Consider the following 17,888-nt stretch of genomic DNA (forward strand, 5'->3'; position numbering starts at 1 on the left):
TGGCAGTTAAAAAGCAGTACTCAGATTGAGCAGAGGCAAGACCAGCGTGACGAGAATTGGCCCCTGGGATAAACCACAGCCACCAAGATAAGCGAACTCACATTTACTAAGCCTTACTGCTCATCCATGAGGCCCCTGGGCCTGGGATCACGTGGCCGTCCGCGTGGCCCCGTGTCTTTCACACTTCCTACATTAGCCAAAGGGCCTTGATTTCCCCATCGCTACCACCACCAGCAGTGCTGAATTGTCGCATGTGGCGTCATCTCCATAGTGTTGCTTTCTGTCCATTGGGGCAGGACTGTCTGGGCAGCGCCTCACTCAGTGTCCAGGGTATTCGAAGACCGCAGCGACTCCCATTCCAGTCCCTACGCACATGGACACCACCCCATACGCCCTGTGGAAACAACACTGTGCTGGCCGGGTGAAGGCACGGAGGACAGAGCCCCCCGCCCGCCCAAGCTCTCCCGGACCAGGCCGAGGCGGGCAGACCGAGGCCTTCGTGGATACAGAAGGTGTGATGCATGGGCATCCGGCCCCTGGGTGCCCACCTGGGCGCACACGTGGTGCAGATGCCTACTGCAGGCCAGGGTCCCCTGCATGGTTGGCCCTCGGAAAACGGGGTCACACCCCTGCATCCTCAGAGCGTGTGTGTACATCCCCCCGGCCCCGCAGGTGCCCCGGCTGGGGTGCCTCCCACGACACCCCACAGGGACCAGCCTTACCGCTTCTTGCGGCGCTTCAGCTCATTCAGCAGCGTGATGACCATTCGAGCCCCGGTGCAGCCCAGGGGGTGGCCCAGGGCCACAGCACCCCCCAGAGGGTTCACCTTCTCTGGGGGGATGCCCAACTTCTCCACACAGTAGACAGCCTGGAGGGAGGCAGAGCACCAGCTGAAGCTCCTTCCCCTGTACCACGGGCTCCAACTGGGCGGGCCAGGCCATGCTGAGAAACAAAGACTCACCTGGCTTGCAAAGGCCTCATTGATCTCAAAAATGTCCACGTCACTCTGTGTCAGCCCTACGGGAAACAGGGAAGAACCTGAGCTGACCTAGTGGCCCCTCACCTTTAGTAGGCCTCTCAGTCCCCCAAGGCTCTACCCCACACCTGGCCGGCTGCCTGACTGGAGTACCTGTCTCTGTTGCCGATGACAGGGTCCCAGCTGTGGGCAAGGGTGCTAGTCTGCCCCACCTTTACTCTGTAATCCGCACAGGACCACCCGCCTCCGGCGACAGCGTGGCAGGCAGAAGTGGGATCTAGATTGAGGATTTGAAGGAGCCGCCTCACCTGCTTTTTGCAAGGCTACAGGGATGGCAATGGCAGGTCCAATGCCCATGATGTCAGGCGAGACCCCAACCACTGCATAGGACCTCAGGACCCCAAGAATGGGAAGGCCCAACTCTTCTGCCTTGGATCTCCGGGCCAGTAGGATGGCAGCTGCCCCATCACTCACCTGGCTAGAGTTTCCTAGAGACAAATCACAGGGGTTAGGAGACCTCAGAGCAGGGCTGAACAGGTCCGGCCCCCCCATGTCTACCTTGCCTGGCGGCTCCAGACGCCCAGAGAACGCACAAAATGGACACAGCCCCTTCCTCTCGCCTCCCCCAGCCCAGTCTCACCAGCCGTGCTAGAGCCGTTTTTCTTGAAGGCAGGCTTCAGTTTGGCCAGGGCCTCCATGCTGGTGCTGGGGCGGATGCCCTCATCCTGGGCCACGGTAATACGCCTCTCGTTGCCCTTGTCATCGTGGACTGTGGTGGTCACAGGCACAATCTCAGCCTGGAAACAGCCATTGCTCTGGGCTCTGGCAGCCCTGCCAGCACATAGATAGCCAGGCTCAGGCCCTCTTGGAGTTCCCTTCCTTCCTCGGGTCCCTCTGCTGCCTCCACCCTCTGCCCACAAGCATATACACGAGCTCAGACCGCCAAACGCTGGGACACGACACGCTTGCCTTGGGGGAGCTCTGAGGGACTGGCATACGTTCCCACCAGTGGGAGATGGAAAGGTTTCACCATCAGCCTCAGACCTTTCTGACCCCAATCTCAACTGGGAGGAGGATGCATGGGGGTGGTGGCTCCTCTCTGAGCTCATACCCAAAAGAGACGAAGCCTGTCGGCTCTCCATGCCAAACTGAGAATGGAGCCCCATGGACATTTGTGCTGGGTTCTGCCAACTTTTCTCTTTGATCCCAACAGCTCATCTTCATCTGTTCCCTAGTTTTTGCTTATTTAAAATGACAAACTACTCAATGGAGCTTAATATTGAAACAGTGTAAAAGCCCAAGACATTTAGGGTGATCCTTGTAATCATGTGCAAAATGTTATGTCCCCAAGGTATTTCCATGGGAGGAATCCACAGCTTTCATCAAATTCTCAAATGGTTACTTAACCCCGAGTGGCTAAGAACCACTGCCTCAGAGAAGCCCGCCTGGCCAGATATGACACCCTTCCTTTGCTGCCCTCTCTCTGCACAGCTGGGGCTTGCTAACTTCAGCCTGCCCCTGCCCAGGGGCCTGAGTCCCTGGGATTCCTCTGCTGTCATCCCCAGCCCCTATCTCAGGATGCTGCCCCAGATGCAGGAGTGGTCCAGAAACTGGGATGACAGGGTCCCCAGCAGTGCTGGCCCCACACTCCAGGCCACCCAGAGAAGCCTGTGGCTACACCATGTCCAATCACCGGGCCACAGCAGTTAGAGAAGACATCTGGCCTTCATTACATGCCCTGCCTCCCCGCCACCAGTGAACAGAAGAGGAAACCGAGGCCCGCCAGGGAGAAGACACTCGCAGTGAACACAAACAGTGGTGGCACAAGGAAGTGCTGACAGTGCACGGTGGCCCTGGCCCCTGCCCACCTCTCCGTCCTGGGAGGCGCAAGCTGCCCTGCCGTAGCCTAAGGACAGCTCGACCTGAGACCACTGAGGTCATCCTGGAAGCCTCCCCACCCCTCGAATACCCCGCCCCATGGAGCACTCACTTTTGCTGGGAAGCCAGAGCAAAGCTATCCTGCTTCTCCCGTGAAATGCCAAACCGCTCAGCTACGTTCTCTGAGGTGATCCTAGAAGACAGACAACAAACAGCGCAGGAGAAGTCTCACAGCCTGGGGACTGGCCAGGCTGTGGAGCTGTGCTCGGAACTCTGGGCCCTGAGCCTGTAGGCAGGGAAGGACAGGAGGGCCAGTCCACAGAGACAACAGTGAAGACTCGGGGCACAGATAGAGAGTCACCCAGATCTTAAGAAGCTTGTACGCCAGAGACCAGAAGAGGGGACAATGAGGGTAAGGCTGGTGGCACTAACTGGTCTTTCTTGGCCAGCTTCTCCTACACCTCAGGAAAACTGCGTTAACGTGAGAAATGAGGATTCCCAAGTCTCTTCCAGGAAGGCCGCACCTGGTCTTTCTGCTCACTGTGGCTGGAGCTGACCCTCACCAGGAGCCCAGAGCCACAGCTAGGCTTTCCAGCCTGGGCTTCTGGCTTTCAGGCTTCCCCTGGAAATACAGTCACTAGATGTGGAGGCGGTCAGGGCCCCTGTCCCAGCCTCAAGTGGAGCCAGGACTCCTTGCCCACAGATCCCGGGAGAGGCCCAGAAGCTCAGTGACACTCGCAGCAAACACAACACACTTTCAATGTTGCATCTGACAGGGCCCAAGTTCGCTCCCCAACATGTTTGGTAACCAACTTTCTAGGCCTCTGAGGCTTCAGGGTACAGCTGCCATCATCCCTGTGTGACTGAGCCTCCCATGGTGGGAGTGACAGGCTGGGCCATGTTTGGAGAGCCAGAGGGTTTCCTGGGGACCACAGGAAAAGGGAAGTCAAGGGGCAGCATCAATTCTCATTCTTTGAGATGCTGCAGAGCAGACCAAGCCCGAAAGCAGGAGGCCAGGGAGCCCAGGAGGCACATGCACACAAAGCTACAGCTGGACACTGACCCCATAGGGAGCAGGCAATCTCTGGCATTCTTCTTCTCCAAGCGCGAAGTAATATTTCCAGGATTGTCTTTCTCAGCCAGGGACATGGACTCCACCCTGAGGAGGAAAAGGAGGTGGCAGTAAGTAGCAAGACTCCCCCAGGGATAGCTGTGCATCTGGCAAGTGCTGGTTAACAGCCAGGGAGCCCCAGGCTAGCAAGGCAGAGCTGGGGGTACAGGGCTGCTGAGCCCCAACTCTACCTTCACCCTTTCCCAGGACAGAGCACTGCACAGTCCACACCCCTGGGCAGGGACCTAACACAGCTGTTCTTGTAACCCATCAGCCTAGTGTCAGCCGCAGAGGTGAAAGTACATCCAACAAGCCTAGGCCCTGCCCTCAGGGACCACAAATTCAGAGGAGAGGGGAGACAAATATTTTAAAAGCTGCAGATCAAAGAGCCCCGTCACCTGCATAGACAAGGTGCTTACGAGCTGTGAGGAAGGTGAGATCTCAGTTTATGTGGTTAAAAAGGGCTTCGAGGAGGTGGGGGAATGGAAGGCCTCAAGGGATGATAACATAAACTTGACCAAATGCTTTTCATATGTCCAGTGTTATTTAAAAATCTTTTCAGGTATTAAAATACTTCAAACCGTCACATGATATATATACCCTAGAGTGTTAACTGTTACTATCACTCCACTTAATCTTTTCCACTACAACAAGGCTAAAGTAGTCATCTCTATTTTATAGATGAGGACAGTGAGGCCCAAAGAGCCGGGATCCAAATTTAGGTAGTCTGGCCCCAGAGCTCACTCCCAAATAGGATGCCCAGGGTTACTTTTCATGATCAAAGCCTACAGGGGGGGACAGTTGGCCTGTGATGGGGATAGTCCTGGCCCAGACCTTTAATACCCTAGTAACATGGTCTTTAACCTGTTTGGGGACCTCAGATGCCCTCTAAGAAACTCATGAAGGCTCCAGCCTTTTTCTCCACTTATCATACCCATCCCTACCCCAATAAGCTACAGGGACATGAGAGCTCGATCAGAGAGCAGACTGTGAGCTGCTCACCCCCTCACCTCCAGGCCTGCCAAAGCCCTTGGCCTGGTCTGCCTCCCCAGCACCATGTGCCCGCCCAAGCCTGTGCCCACCCGAGCCTATGCCCCAGTGCCCTTCGCCTTTCTGGAGGCACTGTCCAATACAACTTCTGCAGCTCCATATGCTACAGCCAAAGAGGGAGCCGCAGCTGACAGTGACCAAACCACTACAGATCTGACCATGCTCCTCAGAAACCAATAGGCAGCCAGAAGTTTCCACCTTAGTACCGGGGGTGGGGTGGGGGAGGGGGCTGCGGGACAAGGGGCGGCCAGACAGCCTAACAAAAAGAGTAAACTAGTTATATAGTAGACAGCTGTTCTTGGCTTTAGGAAACCAAAACTGCATCTTCTGTCTCAACAGGATCGTGAATCAACTGGGGCCATAGAAAGAAACCTAAGAACTATATTTTCTCATAATGCTTACCCACATTTTCCAGCCTATCAGAAAGCTTTTAAAAGCCAACTTCATTTCTCCATTAGTGCTGAGATGTGTGAGCAATTTCTGAGAAGCCAGAGCTGGGGGCTACTTCTAAGCTGAATTTGTAAGAAACTTCGCCCAACCAGCTGCCTAAAAGGGCTAATCCTAAAGGAGGCAGAATCCTGAAATCATGGCTTCTGAGAACTCAGGAGGTGAACATTAGTTTTATTATTACGAGCTGGTTAATAAGCTCTGGCAGAAAGAAATTCTTACCCACAAGCCATGCCAATGTCATAAGACCCATTGCTGATGCCACCTGCAACAAAAGCATTTCATAAATATCCTTCAACAATCTGTCCTGGGAACAGGGGAGCCTCTTCCCCACCTGGTCTCTAAGTGAGAGTCAACCCCAGGCTCAGAGAGGGAAGACCCAGAAGGGACCAGAAAAGGCTGGGGGTAGCAGCAAGAAGCTCTCCTTCTCTTTCTGTAGTTAGAGTCCTCTCAGAAATACTTATTGCTTGACCAGTAGATACTGACTTTGCTGATCCAAACTCACGGAGCCAAGACCAAGACTAGGCTGTAGCAACGGGCATCCACCCAGTTACAACTTACCAGCTATGGAGATCACTGCCTGGAGCCCCGAAGAACACAGTCTGTTGACAGTGAACAAAGGTACAGTCTCTGGGATGTCACTGAAACAGAAGGTGAGACCACAGAGTTAGCCCCATCCCCCAAGCCAGGCTCTCATAGAAAGCAGTGCTGTGTACCTAGCCAATATGACTGCCCCATCGGGGAGTGCAAAGACCAGAGGAACAAACCCAGCAGCCTTGACCCCACTCCAGGCCAGATCCATACTGGGCAGACCCCATCACTACAGACACTTGCTCCCCAGCGTCCCACAAGCACATGCCCTTCTCCACCCTGTGATTCTCCTCAACCAAGGCCAAATACAGCCCAAAGGAAAGAGAAGGCTGATTAGGCCACAAGGACCCAGTTGTTTACCTGGCAAAAGAGGACAGTTTATCTGGTATTTCACAAAAAGCAAAGCAACAAGTTGCCTTTGGTTAAAATTACATCATAGAGATCTTTTGCTACAGTCAGAGGCCTTGTCTTATCTTGCTTGTCTTGACTCAGTGCCAGGTAACCCATCATCTCTTCAAATTAGGGCAAAGGTAACGGCCATGAGAGTGGGTGCAGAGGATCCTGGCTGTCTCTAGGTCTGGTGTCCAACCTGATGATCTAACACCCACAGTCTGAGTTCCCTGAGGCCTGAGCCCATCCAAGAGTCCAAATGGCCAACCTAGAGCTAGAACTGGAAAATTTTACCTCAGAAACTGGGCGATTCGGGCCATGATTACCCCGGCTCCTGGCTGAAGCACATTTCCTGTGGACGACAAACTTTTATTTAGTGTCAGGTAGTGGTCTGGACATTAAGGTACTGCTGTGAATACCAAAGAGGGGATAGTCCAGATCTTTCTTCAGAAACATGAGCCCTCAGCAGGCTCACTGAGGCTCTGGAACTTCAAGGTCTGGAGCAGGGTGAGCCAGCTATACATTAGTTTGTCCTGGTCCTACTCTAGACCCAGTCCCCCAGGGTCCCAAGCTCCCTTGTCCATGCACCCTGCCTTTCCAAATCAGCATACACTGGGCGGCTGGCCTGCCTTTAAAGGTAACAGGGAAAGAATGCAAGGCATAGCTTAAAGTCTAAGAAACTGGTTCTATCAGGGAAATGAGTTTCTGAAAATGCACACCTACCCCTGAGTGTCCACCAATCCTTGCTGTCGCTCCGCTCCTTAGGTGGAGGAATGATTCCCCACCTAGGAGTGGCACCTACAGTACTTGATAAGATCCTCGCCACATTATGTTGTTATGTTTTGAGGCTAGAAGACTACAGATGGAGAAAAAGAACTGGACTGACTGAAGGTCAAGAGCCCCGGTATTCAGGTCCAAATTGCTCTGCTGCAAATTCCCCAGACCTCGGCTTATCTGTGAGGGACTGGACTAGATGGTTTTTGATGCTCTTTCTGTCAGGGTGTCAGAATCGCTAGAGAATCCTATAGTCGCCTGTCTCCTAGGGTGTCCTCAAACCCCTGTGCCGAGTGCCTTGGTATTGCTGTCACTTGAGAGCCCTTGGCTTTCTATCATAGTTCACTTGTAGAATGTGCTTGGAGGGGCACAGAAAGTGCATGGAGACGGGGACGGAGTCTAGCCCTAAAGAGACAAATTCAACTGCTTGGTCCATAGACATTCTTCTCGGTGAAAACACCTGGAAAGTGCCTAGGGGGTGGGGAGGTGTTTGAGGAGGGCTTTGACAGGATGGGAAGGGGAAGAGGAAGAGGACCGAGCGCCAAGCCTGGGTAGAGTGCTCACCTACGCAGATGTCTCCCAGTTGAGTTGGGCTCAGCTTGACATCCTTTAGAACTGCGGTCATGACGGCCGAGAGAAGTTCGTCGGGAGTGGTGTCCTGCCACGGGAAGAGCGGCCGCGGTGATCCCCAGCCCCGCGGTGCACGAAGAGTCAAGACACAAGTTACCCCCATCCCCTTCCCACTCCAGAGAGAGCAGTCACAGTTCGGGGGCGGAGCCACCTGGCGACGAAGGGAACCGAGCAGAGGAGCCAGAACCCTACCCGCCCCGGTGCCCAGACCCATGGCCTTACCTTGAAGCCGCCGCGGCACCCTCGGGTAATGGCCGTACGCCGTCCGTGCACCACCACCACGTCATCGGCCGACGCCGGGTGGGCGCAACTACCGACCTGATGCTGCTCGGCCGAAACAGGCTGGGCCTTTATGTGGTGCAGCACCACCTGCAGCCTGTGCATCGCGCACCTCTGCAGGGTAGACCCTATCTAAGCCGAGAATAAAGTGCGAGAACCAACAGACCGCAGCCCGCGAAGGAGCGCAACCCAACCTCTGCCACCTAAGCCCAAATACCTCCTCCAGCCCGGAAAACAAACTCGCCCTTCCCTCGCACAGTCCCGCCCACCTCCAGCCTCAGCCAACCAGAAGGCGAGCCTGCCTGCCCCGGCCGCAAATCATCTACAGCAGGCCCAGGATCAACGCCACTCAAAGTTCTGCCTGCCGTAGCCCACGTCTGCCAAGCAGCCGATACGCCGCTCGGAAGCTCCGCCGGAAATGCGGTCCGGAGACGTTTCCGCTAGCAGTCCCGCCTACTGCCAAATCGGAGACGGGACTCCAAGAGCCCTCCTGGTATCTTAAACTCGGCTACAGGCAGGGCTCCTTCCCTTCCTACGTTGCCCACTGTCCGCAACCTAACAGAAGGCAGGACCGCCAGGAGCCTGGTCCACAGCTTCTTGCTTGGGAAAGAGGAGGCCGGGACTCTAACCTCTCTTCCCCTTCCTAGTCTTCTCTTTGTACCCTGGATCCCAGCACCCAAGCGGGGGGACCTAAATAATTCCGAGACGTCCCAGGGTCCTATCCCGACGTGTATGGCCTCTCCGGGGAAGTCTTTCGAGAAAGTGAAGGAATTCGGGATTCTGAGGCGGCAGGAGAATGAATTATACAAAGATGCAGAGATGTGACAAGCCCCGTATCTGGATAGAGAGTAACATACACTTCTTTTCACCCATTTTACAATCATATGAGATGATTTGATTAGTTAGTGCCCACCTCCACCACTAGGCTCGTGTCTCCACCAAGGTAGGGAGGCATCCTGTATCCTGGACAGCATGCTTGACACGTGATCAATAAATACCTAGTGAATGAATGAATGAACCAGAGCTCCCTACGTCAGGACTGTCCCCCATGCCCCAACCCTAAGAGCAAGGCCAGGTTCTCCCCTTGACTCTCCACAGCAATGTGTTTCTCCCAGACACCAAAGGCCAGGATGCCCTGTTACTACCAACCCCGGAGGGTAGGGTGTGCCCTCCCCCCATCTTTCAATGGCAAGGAAGTGGCATGCCTCAAACTCCAGAAGACCTGTGAGTGTACAGCATGGACTCCCCAAACTCCTACCGGCAGGATTGTATATTCCCAAGAGATCGGGGGCGGGGGGAGGGGGACGGGGCGGGGACAGAGCCAATGTCTCCCCCCTTGTCACCTCCCCGCCACCTTCGAGGGCAGAACCCAACGAACACCTCAGATCTCCAATGGAAAGATGTGAGTCCACCAGATCCCAAAGAGCAAAGCCCCTGTTTTCTACCATCCCCGAAGGAGGGTCGGCGTTCCGCTGTCGCACCAGACCCTAGGAGCACAGGTCGGTGGACCGCCCCAGATCTCAAAAGGCAAGTATCCAGTTCCCACATCCCACATTCCCTGTCCCCCGAGGGGAGGTGCCTCCACCTCCGCACAGCTGCTGGTGCTCCAGATTTAAGGGCAGGGAGGTACTTCTCGGAAAGAGAAACCCGTGGGGCGGGGCCAAGGGTGGGGGTGCCGTAAGGGAAGGAGGAAGCGTGGGCCCACGACACGACTCGGCAGCGCAAACTCAGCGGCGCAAACTCAGCGGCGTCCCGCGATGGCTGCAGAAGTTCCCGGCGAGGGGTCCGCGTCCCCCGCCCGCTCTATGTCCTCACTGCCCCTGGCCGCGCTCAATGTTCGAGTGCGGCGCCGCCTGTCGCTGTTCCTGAATGCGCGAACGCAGGTGGCGGCGGACTGGACCGCGCTGGCAGAGGAGATGGACTTCGAGTACTTGGAGATCCGGCAGCTGGAGACGCAGGCCGACCCCACGGGCAGGCTGCTGGACGACTGGCAGGGACGCCCCGGCGCCTCGGTGGGCCGACTGCTCGAGCTGCTCGCCAAGCTAGGACGCGAAGATGTCCTACTGGAACTGAGGCCCAGCATCGGTGAGGACGTCTCCTTTCCAGCCACATTCCTTGGGGGATGAGGGAGCTGGCCTTCGCTGGCCTCAGCAACCAGCCTCCTTTGGGGAGGCCCTCGTTTCCTGGGGGCGGGGAACCTGTAGTGGGGGAACCGTGCGAGACCAATTCCCTCTTTAAATATCCGGGATGGTAGGGACTGGAGAAGGGAGGCGAAAGCGGGAGAAGCAGAGAACGGAAGTAAACAGCTTAGGCAAAGGCTTTCATGTAGGGCCAGGAGTCAGAATCTCTGTGGGGGAGTCTGGTTGCTTCAAGTAGAGCAATAGGGCAATTGAGGGACAGAAAGCTGACAGTCTTGGAAACCTCAGGTCTCTGGGAAATGCGCTGCTTCCTGTCACTTGCTGACACTCCCATAATGTACATGCATAGGCCCACAGACAGGCACACCTTGCTTGGTTGGAGCCTCTGCCCTGACGGCCTATAAAGCACTGCATCTCCTGAGCCCTTCTTGCATGTTCCAGCCAGATTCTGGAAGAAGCAGACCTTGGGTTCTGTTCTCAGGAGCCCTAGGAAGGGGAGGGGCAGAGCAAAGGGACAGAAGGATACAGACTGACCTTGATGGCTTCTCAGATGGCCAGAAGACTATCGACATCCCTTTGGGATGGTCAGAAGCAGGTGGGAGCTTGACTTTTCAGAGCTGTCAAACTGTGGTTGGCACGGATGGGGCTGGAGAAGCCCTGGAGCACGGAGTGGCCAGGGAGGGGGCACAGGGGCTGGATCTTGACTCTGAGTAGAGGTGTGGGGCACCCCTAGGGAAACTGCAACACCGTTTCTCCCCAACAGAGGAGGACTGCCAAAAGTACCTTCTGAAGCAGCAGCAGGAGGAGTCCGAGAAGCCACTACAGGTGGCCGCTGTAGACAGCAGCATCCCACGGACCACAGAGCTGGCGGGCATCACCACACTTGATGACCCCCTGGGTAAGGGCCCAACACTGCTCCTCTGGGCCAGTGGTGTTTGGAACATGGATATTGAAAGTGGATGAACTGTGGAACTTTAGACAAGTCAATCTCTATGAGCCCGTTTCCTCACCTAAGAAATGGGAATAATAATATTCTTGCCTCTGGGTGGGTATGAGACTCTTCGTGAAATGATGTGTTTGTTTCATAGTCAAGCCAGGACTTGGGAGGCCCAGGGCACAGGGTGGTGGGGAGGCGCTCTGAGTAGTGTCATCACAGGGTTGGTGTAGGGTTCAGGGCCAGGGTTGCCTAGGCTGTGTGGACTCCTGGCTGGACTTCTCCCTAGCCTTCTTGCAGAACTCTGACCATCACCCTTGTGTTCTGCACCCAGGGCAAATGCCTGAGCGATTTGATGCCTTTATCTGCTACTGCTCCAGGGACATCCAGTTTGTGCAGGAGATGATCCAGCAGCTGGAACAGACAAACTATCAGCTGAAGTTGTGTGTATCTGACCGTGATGTCCTGCCTGGCACCTGTGTCTGGTCTATCACCAGTGAACTCATTGAGAAGAGGTTGGCTAGGTGGCAAGGGGACGAGTGGCTGGGTACACAAAGCCCTGCCCAGGGATCCAGACGGTGGGATTCTCCCAGCTGGACCCTGTCTAGCCTGGGCACAGTGGGCTCCTCCCAAGGCTGTGCCTTGGGAGTATGCCGAACTGGGTTGCCACAGTGCCTGCAGCCTGCCCACTCTTCCCTAGGTGCCGGCGGATGGTGGTGGTTATCTCAGATGATTACCTGGAAAGCAAGGAATGTGACTTCCAGACTAAGTTTGCACTCAGCCTCTCTCCAGGTAAGCTAAGTCCTGCCCTTGCCACAGAAGAGTGGGTGGGCGGGCCTCAGGATGCCACCTTTCCCTCACTAAAGGCCATGGATGCAACACTGAGGAACTCCTGTGAGTCTCTGCATACCCGAGCGTGTGTGCACATGAGTATCTTTCTGTGTGGGTGAATATGTGCCAGGGGTGCTTAGTTGGGGGAGGGTTGTTGATAACCCCTGGGCTGGGGACTGGTCCCAGTCCACTGTGGGTCGAGGGCCTGAAGCCCGCGCTATACCCCCTTGGCTTACAGGTGCCCATCAGAAGCGACTGATCCCTGTCAAGTACAAGGCAATGAAGAAAGAGTTCCCCAGCATCCTGCGGTTCATCACTGTCTGCGACTACACCAACCCCTGTACCAAATCCTGGTTCTGGATTCGCCTTGCCAAAGCCCTGTCCTTGCCCTGAAGACTGCCCTGGGACCCTCAGGGTGCGTGTCTGTCTGCCTGTACATATACTTCTGCCCCCGCCTCCCCCTGAAATTGTAGGGGGACTGCGTGCTTCACTTGCCTCTTGATTCCTGGAGATGCCAAATCCACAGGCGCATCTGCAGCCACTATGCACATCTGGACCTCACATTCTGTGTGGAACCAGTGGCTGCAAGTGCATCCACTTGCTGGGTTATCAGCCAGGACACTGAAAACCAGGGCCAGCCGAGACCAAGAGGAAAACGAGAGGAGGCGGCTCTGACCTGTCCACATATCTTAGACCTCAGTTTCTCCACTTGAGAACTGAGTAGGGTGCGGAGAACAGACAGTTGTGTTTGAATCACTGTAGGAAATGGTGAAGCACTGTTCTAAATCTCCTGGGGAGACAGATCTTGGCCGAGAGCGAGCTGGCTTCCTGGCCCTATGCTGGCCACTTTTGGGACCACGGCATTGCCAGGGCAGCTGCTTCCACAATGGTGCCTACTCATTGTCCACCTCACATTTCACTTCCTCTTGCCCCAAGGTATAGATGCTGGTCCAGCATAGGGAGGTCCCACCTTGAACTTGAATCCCCAGTGGATTCACCTCTCTTCTGCCTCTTTGATTCTTCCCAGCCTCTGTCCACCTTCATTCAGTGTGGCAAGTCCCCTGAGTGGCTAGGGCTGCTTTTCACTTCCATCAAGATGACTGGTCACACTCTCAGCTCTGCGTGGCATGGGATGAGATTCATCAAGTTTGGGTTCTGAAGCTGTGTAAGCAGGAAACTCTCCTCCTTGGGCCACCCATAGAGAGCTTTCCCATCAACTTTCTGTATCTTGACTGCCTTACAAAGTTGCTTGCTGGGACCAGTTTACCAACAGTGACCACACACGAGCTTCCCGACTCAAAGCTTGTGGGCACATGGACGCAAACAGAGACACACACACACACTTCCCTGGTTACAACTTCCAAGTAGGGCTGGGTGAGGTAGGCCCACCAGTGAGGAGACCTAACCATGGACAAAGACGGGACACTCTTGTATTCATTTTCTTTCTTCCCACTTCATCGAAACCAGACTCTAGAAAGGACCCGATATGCCAGCATTTACATCTTCAGTGAAGTACGGAGCAAGGAAGAGAGCTGCTTGAACTCATACAGCAAGCCAGCTCCAGGCACAGCTGTTTCTTCCTCCTCAGGTGGTTTGTACATCAGTTAACCTTAAGCTTTCCTTTGGGGAGAAAATGTCATGGTCTCACGTCTGTCCCAGGGCAGACCCCAGGACCCTAAATCTAATAAAAATGCATCTTCTCTGTTCCACCTCCAACCAGAGCTGGCCCGAGGCACCTTTCCTCAGGGTCTGGGGAGGGACTGGAGGCCCCTCTTTGGGGTGATCATGGTGAAGCACTTCGTTACCATGTGCCTACACCCCACTTTGATATTGGGGAATATTTTAAAACAATTTCAAGAAAGTATCTCACGCCTATTTTATATACATTGTAAGGATTTCAGAACTAGCTGAGAAATGCCTGTTTGCCATTTCTCCTTCTGTATCTGGGTTTATAATAAAAGTTTTTTACTTGGGAACAGCAGCTTTCATTTGTGTCTGGAAGGGGTTTGGAAATGGTAACCTGGGCTAAGGCTCTCCTAGGTAAGAAAAACTGGCCCACTGGGTGAGTTCAGGTAGGTTTGGCAGAGGCTTTCTAAAGGGTAAAGTCCCTCCTCACAGGTCCCAGGCCTCACCAGGTCTGCAGCCAGAACCAGGAACAACCTCAGCTCCAGGCACTGGGGAGCCCATTTGCCTCTGCCAAGCTGCTCTTCCCTGGATTGTGCCATGCTCCTGGGTCTCGCCCAGCCGGTGGGCAGGGGCTGTTCTAGGCTCCAAGGAGAGTCTGGAGAACCTGTATTCCACCCACGGATCTCTGAAGAACTCAGTTGTTATTAGTAATGGTCATCCTTGGTATATCTGTGTTAATCTTCAAGGTGTCAATCTATTTTTATAATAGAACGTATCACTTTTTTACTATTCATTCAAGAAAATTTGGAAAATATAAAGGAAAAAAATCACCCATAACCTTAATCCCAGAGATAACTCTAGTAATCTTTTAGAGTACCCAGACATCAGCAACCATAGCTTTCCTCTCAATGGTCTGTTACCACGTCCTGGCTCCTGAGTCCTGGATGCTGGAGTCCTGGATGCTGGAGGCTCCCCAGCCTTACCCCTGTGCCCTCAGAGACTCCCAGGAAGGCTCAGGTGTTCTCGGCAGCTGTGGGGAAGGAAGAATCTTCCTCTCCACGGACCTCTAGGAAACAGAGCCACGACAGGGTACTAGCAGTACTCCCAGGATCTGCCCTGGCCCACTCATGGCTGGGGGGACTGTCTTTGGATCTGCTCCTGATCATTGGGTGAGGGGGAGAGGGGGTGAAGGAGGATCCTTCAGGTAACATTAGTTGCATCATGGGAAAAGCCTCTGTTCACTTTGGGCCAGGTGCCGGAGCCAGCCGGCTAAAGTCGATCAGTACCTGAAAGAGGGGGGTGAAGCCTAAGGGAAAAAAGAGAAGACAGGAAAGATCTTTCCGGGAGGGCCTACAGTCAGAGCTGCAGCCCCGAGTTTATTTAGCATAGCCTTTTTATGTGATTCTTGAATACCATAATCACCACGTTACCATAGCAAAGCACACCATACATATCTAAAACAATGCTTGTCAGCTACATAAGATCCTACATGTTCTTGTTTCCATGGTAGTATAACATTCCATTACCTTAAAAGGTGACTTTATAAGGCTTACCAAGGTGACCATTGTTTTAAACTCATCAGCCATACCATCATGGCTTTTAGCTACGTGACTTCTTCAGTGCCTCATAATGGCTTCTCAAAATGGCTCCAGACAGCCAGGCTAGTAACCTGAAATGCTCACCTCACCCTCATCTGATCTGCACCCCTCCCACCTTCCTCCAGGGCCCACCTGCACACAAGTGGGTTTGCAGATACCAAGAAAGCTTCCTGTTCTCATTTTTGGTTTATTCTTCTAAGAATCTTTGATAGAGAAACCCTTATTTTTCAATGGGGAAAATTCATTGCTGAAATTATCAACGGCAAAAGGCAGAAATTTTGGAAGGCAGCAGCAAAGTTAAATGTAAAACTACAAGTCCATATGACAAAGGACCTGGATCCTGTCACTAGCCAATGACAAGAAAGAAATAGGGAGAGGGATTTCCTCCATATAAGGCAATCAAATAAACTAATATAGTATGACTTTATTGGATCCTGGTTCGAACGGACCAATTATAAAAATATATCCATGGGCCATATATCTGGTAAAGGTTAATATGCAGAATATAAAGAGAACTATAACTCAAAAACAAACAACCCAATTAAAAAATGGGCAAGGGACTTGAATAGACAAAGTAGATATATAGATGACTAAGATGCTCAACATCACTAATCATTAGGAAAATGCTAATCAAAAGCACGATGAGATACCATGTCATACTCATTCAGATGGCTACTATAAAAAAAAAAAACAGAAAAGAACAAGTATTGGGAAGGATATGGAGAAATTGGAACTCTGTGTACTGCTGGCAGGAATGTAAAATGGTATAGTTGCTGTGGAAAATGGAATGGTAATTTCTGAAAGAAAGTAAACAGAATTACTACATGATCCAGTAATTCCACTTCTGAGTATATACCCAAAAGAATTGAAAGCAGAGTTTCAAAGCAATATCTGTACACCCATATTCATAGCAGATTATTCACAATAGCCAAAGTATCCCTTGACAGATGAAGAGATAAGCAAAATGCAGCATATCCATACAATCCTTTTTAAAGATGAATAATATTCCTGGTCTACGGCCAGGCTACCCTGAACATGCCCGATCTCGTCTGATCTCGGAAGCTAAGCAGGGTCGGGCCTGGTTAGTACTTGGATAGAAGACCACCTAGGAAGACCAGGTACTGTAGGCATTAAAAAAAATATATATATATATGAAATTCTGACATATGCTACAACATGGATAAAGTATGCTAAATGAAATAAACCAGTTGCAAAAGGACAAAGACTGTAAAACGTCACTTATGTGAGGTATCTAGAATAGTCAAATTCATAGAGATAAAAAATAGAATGGTGGTTTCCAGGGCCTAGAGGAGGGAGGAAAGAGTGAGGAACTGCTGTTTCATGGGTACAGGGTTTCAGTTCTGCACAATGACAAACGTTCTGGAGATTGGCTGCACAATAATGTGAATGTACCTTACTGACCTGTATAAGTGAAAAATGGTTAAGATGGTAAATGTTATGTAGGTTGTATCTTATCACTAAAAAAAGAGACATTCTTGGACAGTTGGGGGAAATTTGGGTATTAGATGCTGCTAAAGAATTATCACTATTTTTCAGTTACATAAGAAAATGTCCAAATTTGGGAGAGACCAATTCTGGAGTATAGTGATACAAAATAAATAATGTCTGAGATTTGTTTTTAAATACTTAAGTAAATTAAAAGAGAAAAAATAACAAAAGATATATGAAGCAAATGTGACCATATATTAGTTATTAAATTGGAGGTTCATTTCTTCTCTCTATTCCTGCATGTTTAAAAATTTTTCATAATTAAAAAAAATACGGTTAAGTTAAAAAGTACACACGTTGTTGCTACTGCACCTGGACAAATGTCTCTCTTGCTGCATTTCCTTAAGGTAGGTATTTTTAAATCATTAATTAGATTTTATGTCTGAAAGAGAAAATAATCTTTTCCTACCTGGGTAGAGAAGTGCAGAGTTTGATAATATATTCCCAGACATCTGAGAATCTCATCTCTGCTAATTGCTTTTTAAAAAATTATTCATTAATTTCGAGACTTAAAAAAGTATGCCCAAGCTATTTTCTCTAACTCGAAATATTTTTCTTTAACTTAAAAGGTACTCGCATGAACTACATGGCATCTGAGGTCAGAAAGACTAGATTCACTGACCCTGGACAGAGGGAGAAGTGCCATGGCTCCTTAGCAGTCACACTTAAAGCCTTCCCTCACAGCAAAAGGGGGACCATGGCATTCCAGCCATACCTGGGAGACACAAACTGAGTCCCCCCCCCCACCCCGCCCCACCTCCCCACCCACCCCTCAACAATGTAGGAACAGCCTCTTTGGGCCTCTGCTCAACAGAGAATTCTGAGTTGTGAGGCTGGGAATTAGCAAGTGGTGGAAAACTGAAGAAAGCCTGTTGAAACTGGGCCGGAATGATTTTGAATTCTAGAAGGTGAATTCAGGGTCACAGAGCCGAACACAGGCAGGGCCACTGAGCTGGTAGGAAGGTGGGGGAGGTGGGAGCTCAGCATCAATTCAGGCGACTATTGTCCCCACTGGCTGTTTTTTGCCAGATGATGCAGAATAAATGGTCTACAAGCCTCCGGGAATTTCTGGTTCTGGGACAATTTGGAGTAATCATACATCTCTCTACCCGCTGTTAAGTACGGC

The 17,888-nt window shown here is 52.1% G+C and overlaps 2 protein-coding genes and 1 pseudogene across 3 annotated transcripts; 2 read left to right on the forward strand and 1 right to left on the reverse strand.

Moving 5' to 3' along the window:
- Positions 1-88: 88 nt before the first annotated feature.
- Positions 89-8,361, reverse strand: ACAA1 (acetyl-CoA acyltransferase 1). The gene is made up of 12 exons (XM_016123936.2): positions 8,070-8,361; positions 7,782-7,875; positions 6,738-6,795; positions 6,024-6,103; positions 5,685-5,727; positions 3,918-4,013; positions 2,967-3,047; positions 1,617-1,807; positions 1,285-1,464; positions 962-1,017; positions 723-868; positions 89-394 (listed from the first exon to the last, which is right to left on the reverse strand). The coding sequence occupies exons 1-12, from the start codon at positions 8,229-8,231 to the stop codon at positions 319-321; spliced, it is 1,263 nt and encodes a 420-aa protein (XP_015979422.1). The 5' UTR covers positions 8,232-8,361; the 3' UTR covers positions 89-318.
- Positions 8,362-9,785: 1,424 nt separating this feature from the next.
- Positions 9,786-14,005, forward strand: MYD88 (MYD88 innate immune signal transduction adaptor). Of its 2 annotated transcripts, XM_016123938.2 has the most exons (6): positions 9,786-10,211; positions 11,028-11,162; positions 11,533-11,713; positions 11,899-11,990; positions 12,268-12,444; positions 13,497-14,005. In XM_016123938.2, the coding sequence occupies exons 1-5, from the start codon at positions 9,884-9,886 to the stop codon at positions 12,420-12,422; spliced, it is 891 nt and encodes a 296-aa protein (XP_015979424.2). In that variant the 5' UTR covers positions 9,786-9,883; the 3' UTR covers positions 12,423-12,444; positions 13,497-14,005. The 2 variants fall into 2 exon arrangements, with proteins under 2 accessions (XP_015979424.2, XP_015979423.2); XM_016123937.2 differs by having other exon boundaries at positions 9,797-10,211; positions 12,268-14,005.
- A 2,259-nt stretch (positions 14,006-16,264) lies between these two features.
- Positions 16,265-16,383, forward strand: LOC118602240 (annotated as a pseudogene).
- The last annotated feature ends 1,505 nt before the right edge of the window (positions 16,384-17,888 follow it).

Source organism: Rousettus aegyptiacus, unplaced genomic scaffold, assembly GCF_014176215.1.
Source record: "Rousettus aegyptiacus isolate mRouAeg1 unplaced genomic scaffold, mRouAeg1.p scaffold_m13_p_4, whole genome shotgun sequence".
NCBI lineage: Eukaryota > Metazoa > Chordata > Mammalia > Chiroptera > Pteropodidae > Rousettus > Rousettus aegyptiacus.